The 16,927-nt window shown below is 38.5% G+C and overlaps 1 protein-coding gene across 2 annotated transcripts in view; it reads left to right on the top strand.

Moving 5' to 3' along the window:
• SDC2 (syndecan 2) overlaps positions 1 to 14,834 on the top strand; it is a 72,903-nt gene extending 58,069 nt beyond the window's left edge. Inside the window, exons 2-5 of one of the 2 annotated variants that reach the window (XM_087706834.1) lie at positions 3,222 to 3,333; positions 8,613 to 8,734; positions 12,198 to 12,336; positions 13,614 to 14,834. In XM_087706834.1, coding sequence (XP_087562960.1) covers positions 3,222 to 3,333; positions 8,613 to 8,734; positions 12,198 to 12,336; positions 13,614 to 13,777 — 537 coding nt within the window. In that variant the 3' untranslated portion in view covers positions 13,778 to 14,834. Of the gene's footprint in view, positions 1 to 3,221; positions 3,334 to 8,612; positions 8,753 to 12,197; positions 12,337 to 13,613 lie in introns of both variants that reach the window. The other variant, XM_087706833.1, reaches the window with a different exon arrangement.
• The last annotated feature ends 2,093 nt before the right edge of the window (positions 14,835 to 16,927 follow it).

Genomic DNA, 16,927 nt, shown 5'->3' with positions numbered 1-16,927 from the left:
TAATGGGTGGGAATAATGTTTTAATGAACTGCATAAATAAAATGCTGAATATATCCAGAATATGTTGAAGCATCCATACAGTTTGCTAATTTTCACTGTTGTTTTGCTAACACAGAATGCTGAATACAGACTCTGAAATACATGTATATCTATGTTTTCCCTTGTCAAGACAGCAAATGGTTTATGAGAGCCATGGTAATAGTTAAGGGTTGTTAAGGAAAGGACATCAGTCTTAATCCCTTAAAGTGCAGATGTTTCTAAGTCTGGAGAAGAACTCAGCATCATATAAAACACATATAAAGATATATCCAATGTCCAAAGACACAATCTTGGTTGGTCAGTTTATCAGTCAATCAGTCAGTCTCAGGAAAAATGGTTTGAGAAAGGAAACAATGAAGTTTAATTTAATTTTTGAACACCATTCAACCTTCTCAGTGGTGGACTTTTTCGGGCTGATATTCTATGTCACTGAAAACTTCATTGTAGAAAGAATGCTTAATAAAACTTATTGAGTCCCGAGGCAGATTCTTCCAAGACTCGATCCTTTATTAAATGTTACTCCCCTGACGCTGAAGAATCTGAGAGAAAAGAGTATACAGTATGTCTTTCAGTGCCATTATTTGTACATTTACACAGACTTTTAAATAGATCTATTTAGAAAGGAAATGCTATCAAAACTATTTACATTCTTAGCAAAATGTTTTATATGCATTAATATTTTGCTTATCATTCTGAAGATACTCTCTATATATTATACAAATATCAAGTAAGAAGTAGTAAAAATGAACAGGAATGGAAAATCATTTCAAGAAATACTTTATCTCAGCATTTCGTAAGAAAAAGCACCTTGAGAGTTATAATCTCTATAAGGATTCTGAGAATTCTTATATCTGTAAATCATTAATGGAATTACCGTAGTTATCATAGAAGGAAATAGCTATGAGTCTATTATGTAGATACATGAATACTGTTATGTCAGAATAAGCATTTTTTAATACTTGCTTTGCTGTATTTCTTCTCTAGTTATTCTAAAATGAATATTAGAATAGTTCTATTTACTTAAATATATTAGCTGAACAGGGAAGGGAAGCAATTGCCATCCTATAGACTTTATTCTTCTTGAAAATTAACACCAGAGAGTATCATTGAATGTAGGTCTAACAGGAAATATTTTCTGTAGAAATACATTTTGAAATGTGTTGATGTCTTGTAATAGGGTAGCTATTTCCAGATGTCTGCATTCAGCAGATATTTGAGATGAAGCAACCTGTATTTAGTGCTTAGTGGGCATTAATCTATTGCACATCCATTTAGATTTATTCTTGTTTATTCAATATTCAACTGGGCACCAAAGATCATTGCCTTATAATATGTGAAGAATTTAGGTCAGAGGATTTTTCAGCATTATACTCTAAGAATATCAGTATAAGTGGGATAATAACTGCTGGATGGGAATGCAATCCCTGATTAAGTGTGCTGAACAGAATTTCTGCAGTTTTTTTATGAGTCTAATGCTAAATGCCTCAGAATGACACCTATACAAACTGTTCTGGAAGTAAATCCTGCTAAATTTTGTTGGATTTTTAGTTATGTGTTATGTGTCGTATTGCATCGTAAGCATATTTACCTTGATTTAAGCTTTTTAAAATCATAATTGTTTCACACCTTTACTTCTAAGTTATGTACCATATTGTATACTAAACATATTTGCCTTGATTTAAGCTTTTTGAAATCATATTTTTGCACACTTTTAGACATTAAGCTTGAAAGTGATATGAATAAACTTTACTTAAGTCATCAATTATTTGTATTCAAAGAGCAGCAGCTTTTCATGTCTTTTATCAAAGAGACAGAACAATGACTACCATATGGTAGTCTTGGAAGTGTTCTGCCCCTTTAAAAGGGTTCAAAGAGAATTCTTATTAGGAGCTTGACTGTTTTGGAAAGCTTGCGTATGACTTCTTATATTTACATGAGTTGTAATGAATGGTGGGCTGCATATCTGTGTGTTTTCACGCGCACACATTTACCTTTTTATTTTGTTAATCACATGATTGGAATGGCAGACGAAATATTAGCCAGAGATAATCCACCCCAGTTCTCTATAACTAGGAACAACAAACACCTGTTTTCTTGAACAGCTGGAAAATAGCTTGGTTTATCCTGATATTGAAACAAACAGTGCCTTCTTCCCCCATGTTGGTACATTTGAAGTTTGATAGACTACGATTCTTCTTCTGGAGCACTGAAACACTAAACTGAAACCCTAACCCTAGATTTTTGCTTGTCTATACTGCTTTTACTCATTTATCTGTGAGTTGTCACATAAAAGGAAAATAAGTGATCTCTTATCTCCTTTTTCTAATACATGGATCATGTCAGTAACTAACAATTTGCAGCATTGGGAATATTCTCCTAGAGGTTATGATGCATAGGCAGGGGGGGGGGGCTTCAAAATGTTCAGCAATTGGTTCTCTGCTCTATTGCTGGGTGGGCATGGCCATGGTGGGTGTGGCCTAGTCAGCCTTCTGCAGGCGGGCGGGCTTTTTGCCTTCTCCAAGCTCCGGAGACTTTCCACTGGGCTCCAGATGCTGGAAACGGGCCTGTTTCCAGCCTTCTGGAACTTCCAGGAGGCCCATTTTTCTCCCTCCTTGAGCCTCCGCACAGGCCCTGTACTTACCTCTCATCCAAAATGGGCCGCGTGGAGACTCCCGTGAGCGGAGGGGAGTGGTGGGAGAGGTGGGGTCAGCCAGGGGTGGGATTTGGAGGTTTTCCGAACCGGCCATAACATTAGCTACGGGTTCTCGTGAACCCATAACAGCCCACCCCTGTGCATAGATATCCAAAGAGATGGAGGAGCTAGAGTCCTTTTAATTTTTAATGTAACTTTTAATGCCTTCTTGAGCCAAAGAAATACAAACTTTCTGTTTCAACCAATTCATTAAGCTCAAAGATGACACTTAATGAATCCTCCATTTCTCTTGTCTTAACTGTTTGGTAAATCCATTTCAACACTGACTGCGATTTATAGTCTCACAGCACCGTTCCATGTTAAAAGTTGATATTTCAAAATAAATTGCCACTATCTTTTTGTCACAGTTGCTTCCCCCATTCCTGTACAGTATTGATTTACCAGGGCATCTCTAAATCAGAAGTTGTTTTGGTTGTCTCTGTAATGTGGCAGGGAACTAATGATGCATTTGTTTTATGCTCATTTCCAGAGAGCAGAACTGACCTCTGATAAAGACTTATACCTTGACAACAGCTCTATTGAGGAGGCATCAGGACTCTACCCATTTGATGACGATGATTATATTTCTGGATCAGGCTCCGGTAAGTCACTAGCCTGTAAGAAGAAAGGATTATAAATTATATAACATGTTGTATGAGAGAATTTATTCAATTCTTAACTTCGCTAGGGTTTTGAGGTTTTTCCCCCCACAAAATAATAGGCAGTAGGAAAGATTGGTCATCTCACTTGCCATTCTCATTAGTACAGCCAGTTTTTGGAGAGCTGAAGAAGAACATCTTTCTTCTGAGTCTGAAATTAGCCAGGAATGTCTCCTTCATCCTAATATCCCACCACTCTGCAGTGCGGAACTGCAGATTGAAATCAAGCCAGGATCCCGTTTTTGCACCTAAAAGCGGCGCCAAACCTTGGTTGCACACAAAACCAAAGCAAACTACAGCTTGTCCTTGATTTACAACCATTCATTTAGTGACCATTTGAAGTTACTATAGCCCTGAAAAAACATATATGAGTCATACGTATGGCCATTGCAGCATCCTATAGTCACGTGATCAAAATACAGGCCACTTGGCAACTGGCATGTAGTTATGACAGTTGTACTGTCGCAGAATCGTAAAATCACCCTTTGTACAAGCCACATGTAATGATCGCAGGTGTTGTGGCCTGTTGGTCGCTGGCCCCTCCTGCAGCTGAATCAGAGGAGGAGGAGGCCTAGGAGTCGGTGTCAGCATTAAAGCAACTGAGAGCTCCGAGGGGGAAATGGGAATGGAACTGGCAGAGAGAGAGAGAGAGACCGAGGCAGAGTCTGGGCTGTCCATCAGCCGTTAGATGGAAAGCCAACAGCCCCGAGGTCTGGAGGTGGCTGATGACGAAGAGAAGGAACAGCTCGGTCCAGTGCCTGACGTGCGGATGCACAGAAGGCAGAGGAGAGGAGAGCAGTGGAAATCTGTGGGCTGATCCTTGGGAAGGATGAGCCACCGCTGCTAGCGAAAGCCCACCCTAGCTCTGGGGATAAAAGTCAGGGGGTGGAGATGAATTGATGTGCCAGACAACTATTCATCTCCCAGCCGGATGGACTTGTTAGTCTGTGGTGAGAGAGAAACTTTTTGCTGGGGCTGCTGGCACTCCTAATAAAGGAATCTTTGAATTAACCTCAGAGGGTTTGTTGTGTTTGGGTCAGAACAGCATGATTAACTTAACAACTGCAGTGATTTGCTTAACAACTGTGGCATAAAAGGTTGTAAATGGGGGAAAAACTCATTTAACAACTGCCTTGCTTAGCAATAGGAATTTTCTCGTAAGTCAAGAACTATCTGCAATGTGTTTTTACTTCTTCCAATCAGATTTGGGAGACAAGAGACACAGACTCCTGTCGGGGTTTGCTGTGTATCCAATAGATACTTCAAGACGTAGCCAGCAAAGCAACCTTTGTCTGGCTTTCTCTTCCAGCTGTTGGCTCTAGAGAGGAGTGAAGTATGAGTTGTCAAAGCAGATGGCAGTGACTAGACAGAGCAGTAATCTGACTCAGTAATACACAACTTTCTATGCTCCCTATATGTATCATCATGACTGGTATTTATGTCTTCCTAATGGATTGTAATGTGTGAGGCAACATTTAGTCAATATGTACAGAATGTACCTAGTTCATAGACTGTAGAAAATTCAGAAAAAAATGTATGTGTGTGTAGGAATGATTGTGTGTGTGTGTGTGAGTGTGTGTTTATTACCGTCAATGTGTACAGAATGTACGTAATTCATAGACTGTAGAAAATTCAGAAAACAACATATGTATGTGTAGGGTTTGTGTGTGTGTGTGTGTGTGTGTGTGTGTGTGTGTGTGTGTGTGTATTAGAAGTATAACCTGGAACATAGATAGCATGCCTATATTCCTTCCTACATCTGGTTTCCCTCTACAACAGTCCTGTGGCCTAAGTCAAATTGAGAGAGAGTGATTGGCTGAAGGTCCCCCCAAAAGCTTCTGTGAATAAGTTTGATTCCACTCTTCTAATCTGAGATCACAAGTGCCATGCATCCTAACAGTGATGCTGTTTGCATGCATTTTTATCAAAATTACATGCATCTCATCAAAAATGAGATGCATTTTTTTTTTTAAAAAAATGTCTGTTTCATAATAATGATTTTACTGGCTCATTGAATGAAATTATATGGAACCATGGAATTGATTTTGGGAAAGAAGCTGCATTCATGGGTTCAGATAATATTGTGTTGCGTCCTCCTGACGCAGCCGGCAGCCAAACCACGCCCTGCCGCAACCTGATTGGTCCAGGCGCGGTTGGCTGCTGGCGGAAGAATTGCGCCTCTCCCATTGGCTGGCCGCCTAACAGCTATCCGTATAAATAGCTGTCAGGTGGCGCTGTCCTGCACGCGAGTTCTGAACTGTTAATATTGAAGCCTGTTAAATAAAGCTGTTAACTTTACCTCACGCCTCGCGTCGTACAAAACAATTAATGCACAGAAGTGAGGGTTAAAGAGGATTTGTGACTGGCTCAAAGCCTGCTAGGTACTCTCTCAGCCAGACCTACATCACAGGGTGGTTGTGGTGGGGAAAATAGGAGTAGGGAGATGTTGGATATCTTCACTGTCTTGAGTTATTTGTAAAAATAATAAAGGTGGGATATAGATAGATAGATAGACAGACAGACAATGGATAGAGGCAGAAGAGAGGAGTCAACCTATAGAAACTTGAAAATATAGTTGTTGCTCAGCTAACACTTATATAATGGATTTGAGTTGTTCATTCAGATGACCTTTATATATTCAAATTATTGTCTTTTAAAAGAACACAAATTCTTCTCATTGGCGCTCACTTCTGTGCATATCTTGAAATTAATCAAAAGCTACAAACCCTAATTTTATATCTGTTAATTTTTAAAATACCACAGCATTCTTGAAATTGGATTTACTAGGTCAGATCCAGGCTGCCAAAATCCAAATGACCAGTAGATGGCAGCAACATGTTTTCCCTATCTGTTTGCTGTTATCTAGTTGTCATATCAGTTTTGCAGCCCAAGTCTGATAGTATAACCAAAACAAGTATTGCTTAAGGAAACAATACAATTATATGAGAATAAATTCTTGTATATTGAAAGTTGTCCTGTTGGGGAGAAAAAATGCAAATCTCAATATAAATAACAGTATAACACCAAAAAGTGCCATAATAAACTATACTAAGGTTTAAAATTCAAGGGTTTAACCAATGAGGTTTTTTTAAGCCCACTAATACCATGTTCTAACCCCAAAATATGACCTACCCCAAAAGTAAGTCCTAGCTTGATTTTTACACTTGCGCCTAATATAAGCCCTACCTCCCAAAATAAGCCCTAATTAAGACCCCGCCCACTCCAGGGTTCAAGGATAAAAATTAAGTTAGCGTGGGATGGGTGGAGTTTCCCTACTACTTATCTTCAGATAGTTGCAGCCAGGCCTCATATATCCTGACACCTCCCTTGCCAGCCCATTTCTTCTGCAGCCGGCAAAGCCGACACGGCTTTCCTGAAGGCCTCTGCAGCCAATAACCGAGCTCCAGATCGATCCAGAGCTCAGTTATTGGCTGCAGAGCAGAAGTGGTACTCAGCAGGTTTCTGACCAGTTCTGGAGAACCGGTAGCGGAAATTTTGAGTAGTTCGGAGAACTGGTAAATACCACCTCTGACTGGCCCCGCCCCCATCTATTCTCTGCCTCCTGAATCCCAGCTGATCGGGAGGAAATGGGGATTTTGCAGTAACCTTCCCCTGGAGTGGGGAGGAAATGGAGGCTTTACAGTATCCTTGCCCTGCCACGCCCACCAAGCCGTGCTCACAGAACCAGTAGTACAAAATTTTGAATCCCACCACTGCTGCAGAGGCCTTCAGGAAAGTCTTGCTGGCCGCAGAAGAAGTTCCTGAAGGCCTCTGACAGTGAAAAGAGGCCAGGGGCGACACGCACAAGTGAGGTGAGTCAGTGGACAATATTCCCCCTGAAAATATGACCTGGTGGCAAATATATATATATATATATAACCTGGTCTTATTTTTGAGGAAACACGGGTAGTTTCTTCATTTCTTAGGTTTCTTTACCATAAATAGATATTGATAGCCTCTGATTGAGCAAAGGTATTTTCTGAAAATGAAGATCAAAGCTGCCTTATACTGTATAAAATCAAAGTCTTTGCCTAACAAGTGATGTTTTGAAGATGGCTATTAGAATTTATTTTCTTTTGAAAATGGTAGAAAGGAAGCCAAGGCATTATGGATTGGTTCTGAAGATTTGTTTTTGCTTTTATTATTTAAAAATGTACACTGCACTTTTCTTTATAAAGCTCAAGTCAGATTATCACCATTATCACATCATATGCAGCAAAACCCTTTGTTACACTAACACAATTCCTCTTACTGAAATCATGTATGAAAGTCAAGCACAAGTCTTAATAACCCTGTGCAACAAAATGGAGTTAATGCTTTAAAAAACACTAAAAGCAAAAGAATTATGTTTGAAGCAGTTTTTAAAAGGTGGGGGGGGGCTCCACTTGTGACCTCCAGAGCTGATGAAAGAGAAAAATATTTTGTTTTATTTAAGTGTTTTTAACTCTGGCTTTCATGTGTCATTTTGTTTGCTGGTTTAAATCAGGTATGAGAAATCAGTACTTTTCCAGATGTTGCTAAACATTTTCTATCATCTTTGGTTATATCCAGAGGCCTGCAGGTTCCCCACATCTGGTCTATATAATGCTTACGTTTCTCTTGGCCTTTTAAAACATTTGCTTGTAATACATAATCAAATGTGCTATGATCCCAAATTTTCTAAATTTTCTAAAATTAACATCTAGCATAAAATTGTTTACACAGCCCTATTTAAAACAACATCACTCCTTAAATTACTGCTATGTCTCATCTGCCTTTTCCCATATCTACCTTTTCTGTGTCATCAGATGAAATTGGTTGTCAAGCTATTCATAGGTAATAATCAGCATAATAAGCAAGACCTTTTAGTGTCAGTTCCCACTTGTTGGAATTTATTACTTACAAAAACTTGCTGAGTAATTTCTTTTAAGATTGTGAAACTCTTCTGTTCAGGAAACTAATTGTTTTGATTACTTTTGGTTGAGTCTGGAACATGTGGATTGAAATTTTAATTCTGCCGGAGATCTGAAATGTATTTCTACTTTTTCTCCTAAGTGACCTTATAGATTGTTCTGGGGAAAAAAATACATCTCTGAATGTCTTGGATTTGACATGTAAATGCTTAAAACTAGGATGTCTTTAAAAACGTTATTATAACTAGTCTTAAGGGGAGCACACATAACCATAAAAAGAGCAACTGTATAATAAAATTAAATTTGCATCTCTTTTTTCATACTCTTTAGGGGATGAAGAAGAAGAGGAAGAAGAAAACACAATAGTGCTGACCACTAGAATGCCTCCAAAGATGCTGCCAACAAGTGATGTTCCTACGATTGAGAGAACTACGCCGAAAACAAAGACCAAGGTACCTACACAAACGAAGGTGTGTACAAGAGAGGAAGAGATGGAGATGCTGCTTTGTTTCAAATACTGTGATAAATTTTAGATATACCACTTTGTTATGTTTTAAGGCGTTTTACTAGATTTGGTGCAAAGCTGTGGATCAGTTGTAAGGATGACTGTATATTAAAACAGTGCAATCTGTTAAGAGGACCATTGGACTTGGCTCTTCTCTGCTAAAAGTACTGCATGCCTATCAGTGGTGGGTTTCAAAAATTTTGAGAACCTCTACTGTAGGTGTGACCTGCTTTGTGGGAGTGGCTTGCTGGCCATGTGACTGGGTGGGAGTGGCTTGCCAGCCATGTGAGCGGGTGGGAGTGGCTTGCCAGCCATGTGACTGGATGGGCGTGGCCAACTTGTAAAATGTGGTGAAACTCACTTAACAACGCTCTTGCTTAGCAACCAAAATGTTGGCTCAGAAACTCTGGGATTTGAAGCACGCAAGTCTTAAAGCTGTCAAGTTACAAGACCCTTGCACGCCTAACCCTTTAGAAAAAAAACCCAGGGGTGTTCAAACTTGACAGCTTTAAGACTTGTGGACTTCAACTCCTCTCAGTCTTCGTCTTGATGATGTGTGGACAGGTGGAGGGAGGGAGCTGGAACTGGTTCTAAAAGGCACTGTAGATTTGTGGAACCTCTTCTATAGAAGAGGTTAGAACTGGTAGGAACCCACCCCTGATGCCTATTAAAATGAGGCAAATCCTCATGTGACGACACGTAAAGCAGTTCTTAAAAAAATTAAAACAGCAGTATCTTTCTCCAGATTTATGTAGCTACAGTCATATGAAAAAGTAAGTCCACTCAATGTAAAGTCTTCTTTTTTTCACATACTTCAAAATATTGATATGTTATCTTCAAACAGTATGTAAAGATAAAAGTGATGTTAATTGAGCAAAAAAAGTGAAAAATTGACTATGCAATCATTAATTCAGCAAAAAAATTAAAGTTACACTGTTACCTTCTGTTAAAAAAATAAGTATAATCTTGGCTTTAATACCTGGTAGTACTCTCTTTGGCAGAACCAACCATAAGTATGTGTTTCTTTTACTACGATTGTCTACCAGTGTCAGAGATAAAGTAGAAGTAATTTTCTGCATTCCTTCATTGCAGAATTTTTTTCAGTTGTGTAATATTTGAGGGGTTTCCTGCATGCACAACCTATGTCAAATCACCCTACAACATCTGGATGGGATTTAGATGCGGGCTTTGACGTGACCATTTCACAAACCTCAATTTCCCTTTTTTCAGCCATTCCTTGGGGAATTGTTTAGGATCATTGTCATGTTGCAAAATCTACTTGCAGCTGAGCATCAAACTTCTGGCAGTTGGCTTCACATTATCCTCAATAACTTGTTGGTACAATGAAGAATCCATAGTGAATTCTGTGAGGAGCTGCCCAGGCCTCATGTAGCATCATAACATTTTACCACCAAACGTTAGTCTTTCCCTGATAGTCTCTTTGGATAGTGAAGGCTTCCTGCTGGCACATCTGCCACAGAAATCTAATTTGCATAGCTGCTTTCTGATGGTAGAATCATGCACTTTGACATCGATAGTGGGGAAAGCAAACTGTAGGTCACGTGACGAAATGTTGGGGTTCTTAAATACTTCTTTAAACAACTTGCATTCTGTTCTAAAACTAAACTTTCTGGACAGCCAAGTTGGCAGCTGTTTAAAATCTCCATTTGTAGATGGTTTTCCAGCCAGTGGAATGATTTATGCCCAGTTATTTGGCAACCTTTTTAATCTCTTCCCAGATTCATAGGCATCTATAATCTTTCGGAAGGTCTCAGACAGCTCTTTTGATCTAAGCATGGTGATGTCATACACTTCAATGAGAAGAGCAAACTCAAATGTCAGATTTTTAAATTAAACAAGTTCCTCCCAGATTGTCTGTCGCAATGTTCTAATCATTAGCACCTGATCCTAAGTTTAATTATTTGAGATGTCATAAATATAGGAGGGTACTTACTTTTTCCACATGTGAAATTTGCATCTATATTTAAACTAAAACATGCAAAATAATCATGCTCCTTGTTATATCTCCTTACTTGTCAATATTGTTGAAATGAATGTCAAATATTTTTATGGGGAAATATGTTGAAAAAGTCAAAATTTCAATGGAGTGTACTTTTTCACATGACTGTATTTCAGAAGGTTACCTATGCATGCACACACAAAGAGGGAAAAACAGCTGGGATCAACTTCTGAAGCAGCATACAAGTCTGGGATAAGATGTCACTGCTATAACGATATAAAAAGTGTTATTCTGGAATATACCCAGATACACAACTCTAACCATTTGCATAGCCCTATCAGCTTTATAAGACACCATATTAAGTAAACAATACTGTTTCCAGTATGTATATCTTTGTTGCTGAAAACTCAGTTGCAAAGAGGAAAAAGACTTTAATGGAAAGCATAGAAGAACATATGGAATTGTTTTGTTTAAAAAAAGTACTTTTCTGCATTTAAGAATAGAGAGCCCACATTGGTTTGGACAGATTGTTTCTTAGTATCAGATTGTTCTAGTGAAAAATCTTTAACTCCAAAGCTTCAAAATGCTTGTGTCCAGTTCAATATACATATAAGGTCTCCTTAGTCAAGTTCAATATCAGATATCTTTAAAGAAACATGTTTTTGTTGGTTTTTTTGCTAAGAAAGTGGCTTGTGTATTGTCTAGGAAACAGCCATGACAGTAAGTTTGAGGGATTTACTATAATAGCTTCTGTCCTTTCTGAAGGAAACTGTTCAGCAGGTAATGATGTGAACTCTTCTTCTGCCTCATAGCTCTTTCCTGTTATATTGAGTCTTGCCTTTTTCATGCTTGAAGCCAAGAACTCAATCACAGTGTGATCAATATGCAGATTCTCTGCAACTCTACTTTTTCTTTCCTCCCAATAATTTGCTGGGGTCACTCCATCTAAATGGTGCCTGGAGGCAGTATTGGGATGGATGGGAAGAGAGCAAACAACTGTGGCTTCATCTTGATAAAATGGAAATAATACCAGTTGACCTTTGAATCTGTGGAAGTACAGTATCTGACCAGGGTTAAGTGGAATTGCAGGTATCCTGTGAAACCGAATGGTCCTTGACTCAGTACATTCCTTAAGCTCTACCTGATGTTGAAAGTTTTAAAATAAAATGAATAAATCTCCACATTCAGATTACCAGATGAAATATTATTGAACCATATGATGATATATTTGAACCATTTTATATGATTTGTAAAAAACAAAAACTGAATCGCAAGAACAGTTCTGAGACAGTAGTTGAAGCTTCCAGGAAAGGAATGTACCGTATATTCCTGTGCCAAGTAGCAAGCCCTGAAAGAGTACTGTAGAAATGTAAAGCCAGAACAGGAGGCGTGTGGATGTTTCCGTATTTTATTGGTCTGTATTGATTTGGTGTTCTTCTTTTTCTCACAGTCACCTGAGGAGATTGATAAAAAAATGCTTAAGCCTGATGCAGAAAACAGAAATGCTCAAAATGAGCCAATTGAAGATACTGATGTATTTACTCGGAAACATTCAGAGAACCTTTTTCAGAGAACAGAGGTTCTGGCAGGTAAGGGCCATGCATCAATATAGTTTTAGTTTTAGAAAAAGCCCCCCAAAATGTCTACATTTCCTGATGGGTTCTTGCAACCTATTGCTTTAGGCCAGTGATGGCTAACCTTTTTGTTGTCACATGCCAAAAGTGTGCTTGTGCCTGCACCCATAATGCAATGCATGTGCTCCTCTGGGCTCCCCCGCCCCCCACGCATATGTGCATGACCCCCCCCCTTCCAGCTTTTGGGCCTAATAGGCCTCCCTACAACCTCTTGGGAGCAAAAACAGGCTGCGGGGGAGGGGGCGCTGCACCCCAGTTTCCCCCTGTGCATGCACAGCAAAGATCCAAAAATTGGCTGGCTGGCAGGAGGCACGTGTGCATGCGCGGTGGAGCTGAACTGGGGCGACAGCTCGCATGCCCACAGAAGGCTCTGCATGCCACCTGTAGCATGCGTGCCATAAGTTGGCCATCATGGCTATAGGTTATGCAATGTGTCTTCCCCACTTGAATAGATTTCCCCCTTTTTCTTTTTGTGCCCAAGTACATTAAGCCAACAAGACAAGGTTGTTCTCCCAAAGGTGCTTCCCCCACCCAAAGTCCAGTCATAAAACATAAATAGTTCCATTCACCATTTCGTCAGTTACAACTGAAGAAGCTTCTTAGATGAGAAGCAAAATGTTTTCAAAGTAAAAGAACCAAGAAAGCCCAGTTGCCTCTTGAAAAAAGAAAAGCACCTTTGGGACAATCATATCTATATGATAGAGAGCCCCCATAAGACGTAAGGCTGCTACTTTAGAGTGAAACTACCTTTCCTTACATCTTGATAATATTAAAACACTAAGAGTTCAACTTGAGTGATAACCTGGGGAAAAAGTAAATATCCTTTACCTGTGCAGGATTGTACCCAAGAGAAGGAGAATCTCAAGTATAAGATTCAAACACACTCTTTAATGTTGCTTCTTAGGCTGCAATGCTAAATACAGCCGCCAAAAAATAAATCATTTTGAACTTGGCAGGACTTAAAAGTGATGATGATTAACACTGAGCTGTCAAGAAACATTGGATACTGTTCTCTCCAGAAAATGCTATGATTTCCCTCACATCCCCATTTTATGATCTAAGTTACTGAATCCAAGGATATGTTCATTTTAAGTTGTTATAGTCAGTCATGTTGTTGTTACAATAAAGCACTTATGAAAAGTCAAATTCCCATTTTCTCTCAAGGATAGACTTTGCACGGTTAAAAGTAACTTAATGGAATTGAGTGGAACTTTTTTTCTTCTTGTTTACAGCGGTTATTGCAGGTGGAATCATTGGCTTTCTTTTTGCAATCTTCCTTATCTTGCTTTTGGTGTACCGCATGAGAAAGAAGGACGAAGGGAGTTACGACCTCGGGGAGCGTAAACCCTCCAGCGCTGCCTATCAGAAGGCACCCACTAAAGAGTTTTATGCATAAAACTCTAAACGTAGTGTCTCTATTTCAGAGATCACTGAACTTTTTAAATAAAGCTTTTTTTTTTTGGCCTAGAATAATGAAGAACTTTTTTTTCATTAAAGAGCCTTTATGGCACCTTTATGATAAGAAAAAAAAAAGAGATCCCATTGTATTTAAAACTTTTCATGTATTCCTTTTAAAAAATGTAAAATAAAATCTTAACATTTTGCAGTATTCTGTGAATAGCAGTGGCAACGTATGATTTTATATAGCCGTTGATGTTCACCGAATTATTTACAAAAAAATTATGCATAAGTGGAAATGATTGTTTTATCTGATGGTTCAATGGAAGTTGTTTAATTTTGTCAGCATGTCTGATGACTCTCACAAGTTAGTTTTTATTTCATTAATTTATCTGTTTTCCAAAATTAAAAATAAAATGCCTTTTTGTAGTTGTCCTAGTGCAATTTGTGTTCATATAATTCAGATAATGTAACTCTTAGTGTAAATGTATTTTTTCAGCTATGTAAACCTTAACCTCCATTTTGTATAAATTTTATTGTCAGAAAGTAATTTTACCCGTTGGTTTCTCAATGGTTTCTGTAGCTTGATTGAAATTTAAAGCGGAAAATTAATGTGTAAAATTGGACTACTACAACTTCCCTTTATAAAACAAATCTTTATAGGAGATCTTTCAGTAAGCTACTGACAAGCCTATATAAACCCAAAGACTCTTAACAGTATTGCAAGGGGTTGCTGCAAAATTTATTTGGCCACTTTTTTTTATTAATTTCAATTTGAAGGTACGAGATGGAATTCAAAATGAATCTGAATCCTTTGTTCTTTTTTTTAAGCATTTAAAGTAAATGTCTTTTAAAGCCTTTGAAGTGCCTATGATTCTATGTAACTTGTTGCAGACTGGTGTTAATGAATATATAACATTAAAACAAAGAAATGTTGATATTTTATAAGCACAGACAATTCTAATGGTAACTTTTGTAGTCTTACATGGATAGACATAAATTGTAATTTGGAAGCATAAACACTACTGAATAAATCATGTGGCCTAATACTGAAATATATTATTTGGGGTTTTTATTTTCATCATCCTGCATATTACAAATAGCACCTTTATGTGACAAAGGGATTTGTGTGAAAATAAGGATCTCAGAAGACCATTAGCAACATTTTGCAGTAGAAAATCACTATTGCCTTGTCAGCATTTAAAGTTTCTAATTCTTTTTAACACAGGACAGATTTTAAGTAGTAATTAATAGGTGCCATTTCTCTGCAGCTTGCCATATTTTTTGGAGTATAACACACAACTTTTCCCCTCCAAAAAAGAGGGTGAAAATCTGGGTGTGTCTTATACACTGAATACAGCATTTTTGGCCTCCCGAAATCCTGCCCCCTTTGTAAAAATGTCCGTGCAGAAGGTTTGGGAGGCTTGCAAAGTGCTCCTGGGGGCTGGGGAGGGCAAAAATGAGCAAAAAAAGTTTTTGCCCTCCAGCCCCCAGGAGCACTCTACAAGCCTCCCAAACCCTCTGCATGCCCTTTTTTTGTTGCGAAAAACGAACCATTTTTTGCTTGTTTTGCCCCCCCCCCCCCAACCCACTGGAGCACTCTAAAAGCCTCCCAAAGGTCTGCATGCCCTCTGTCTTTTTTTTTTCTTTCAAAAAACGAGGCATGCAGAGGGTTTGGGAAGTCTGCAGAGTGCAAAAACGTTTTTAAAAAATTTACCTCTTCAAAATAATGGTGCATCTTATACTCCGGTGCATCTTATAGTCTGAAAAATACAGTATGCTTAGAGCCAGGGTGGCGCAGTGGTTAGAATGTAATATTGCAGGCTAATTCTGCTGATTGCCAGCAGTTCGAGTGTCACTGGCTCAAGGTTGACTCAGCCCATCATTCCGAGGTCCCCAGATTGTTGTGGACCACATGCTGATTCTGTAAACCACACAGAGAGTGCTGTAAAGCACTATGAAGCAGTATATAAGTCTAAATGCTATTGCTATTTATATGATTTCTCCCCCTTACTTGGCTATTGAAATTAGTAACTTGATGTTAATTAGTTTAAGGAGAAGGGGCACAATTATTCTATAGCAATAAACAGTGAGGATTTAAAATATCTGTAGCTTGGCCAAAATGATTGTTCTGATAGACACTGAGTATGGGGGATGTACATGGGAGAAGTCTGAAACCGAGAATAGGACAAATCAAATAATTCTGCCGTTATTGCTAAGATGTATTTGAAAACTAATTTATAGTAATATTATATACCAAAAAACCCAATTTTGGCCAACTGCTCCTTCTCTGAAAGTCTTCTCTTTCATTTCCTTATGACTTTTCTCTCATCAGTGGCCTTTGGCCAGAGGTCTCAAATATCAAGAGGCTGACTGAGAACTTCCATGCTCATTCTTGCCAAGCAAACAAGGATATCACAATGAAATGCATTTTATCAATTCATGTAAGCAAATTGTTATTCTCCGTTAAATCATATTCTTTGCTGAGGTTACAATTTACAAGAAGGGGTTATTTAAGTATACCCACTCCAGTGGCTTATAAATTACAGAACAGAGGAAATTACAAGCAGAGGTCTCTGCACACAAGAAAAACGTAAGCTTCAATGTGTTCAAAGTTCAACCACAGCCAGGTCAAACATCCCTCAGAATGTTTTAGCTATATAAATCTTATTTCATTGATTTATAACTGATTGCCTAGCGACCATTTGAAGTTACCATGGACTTCCCAGGATGATTTATAATCCAGATTCAAAGTTCCAACAGCTGCTCCCTACCCCAACATGTGATCACATTTTGGATGCTCAGCAACCAGTCCACATTCATAGTTGTTTCCAGTGTCCTGTGTTCACATGACTGCCATTTACAATGCTTTTTACTGAAAACTGGTGTCTACTTCTGGTTTCTAGCAAAAATCACCCATTGCAGACAATGGATTCACTTAATGACTGCTGCAAAAATCGGGCCCAGTCACATGGTAAGTCATTTAATGACTGGAATTGTGGTCAATTGTGGTCCGTAAGTCGAGGATTTCATTAATTTGATTCTTAATTCAAACATTCTGATATTAACAACTGGTACCATGTTAACAAATAGGTAAACTCATGACTAATACAATTCCTAACCATTTGGCTTAAGACACTGAAAGTGG

This window comes from Thamnophis sirtalis, unplaced genomic scaffold (assembly GCF_051295495.1).
Source record: "Thamnophis sirtalis isolate CommonGarterSnake01/CBP01778 unplaced genomic scaffold, rThaSir2_p1.2 scaffold_2, whole genome shotgun sequence".
In the NCBI taxonomy this organism is placed as follows: Eukaryota; Metazoa; Chordata; class Lepidosauria; order Squamata; family Natricidae; genus Thamnophis; species Thamnophis sirtalis.
This window is presented reverse-complemented; position numbering and strand designations above follow the sequence as displayed.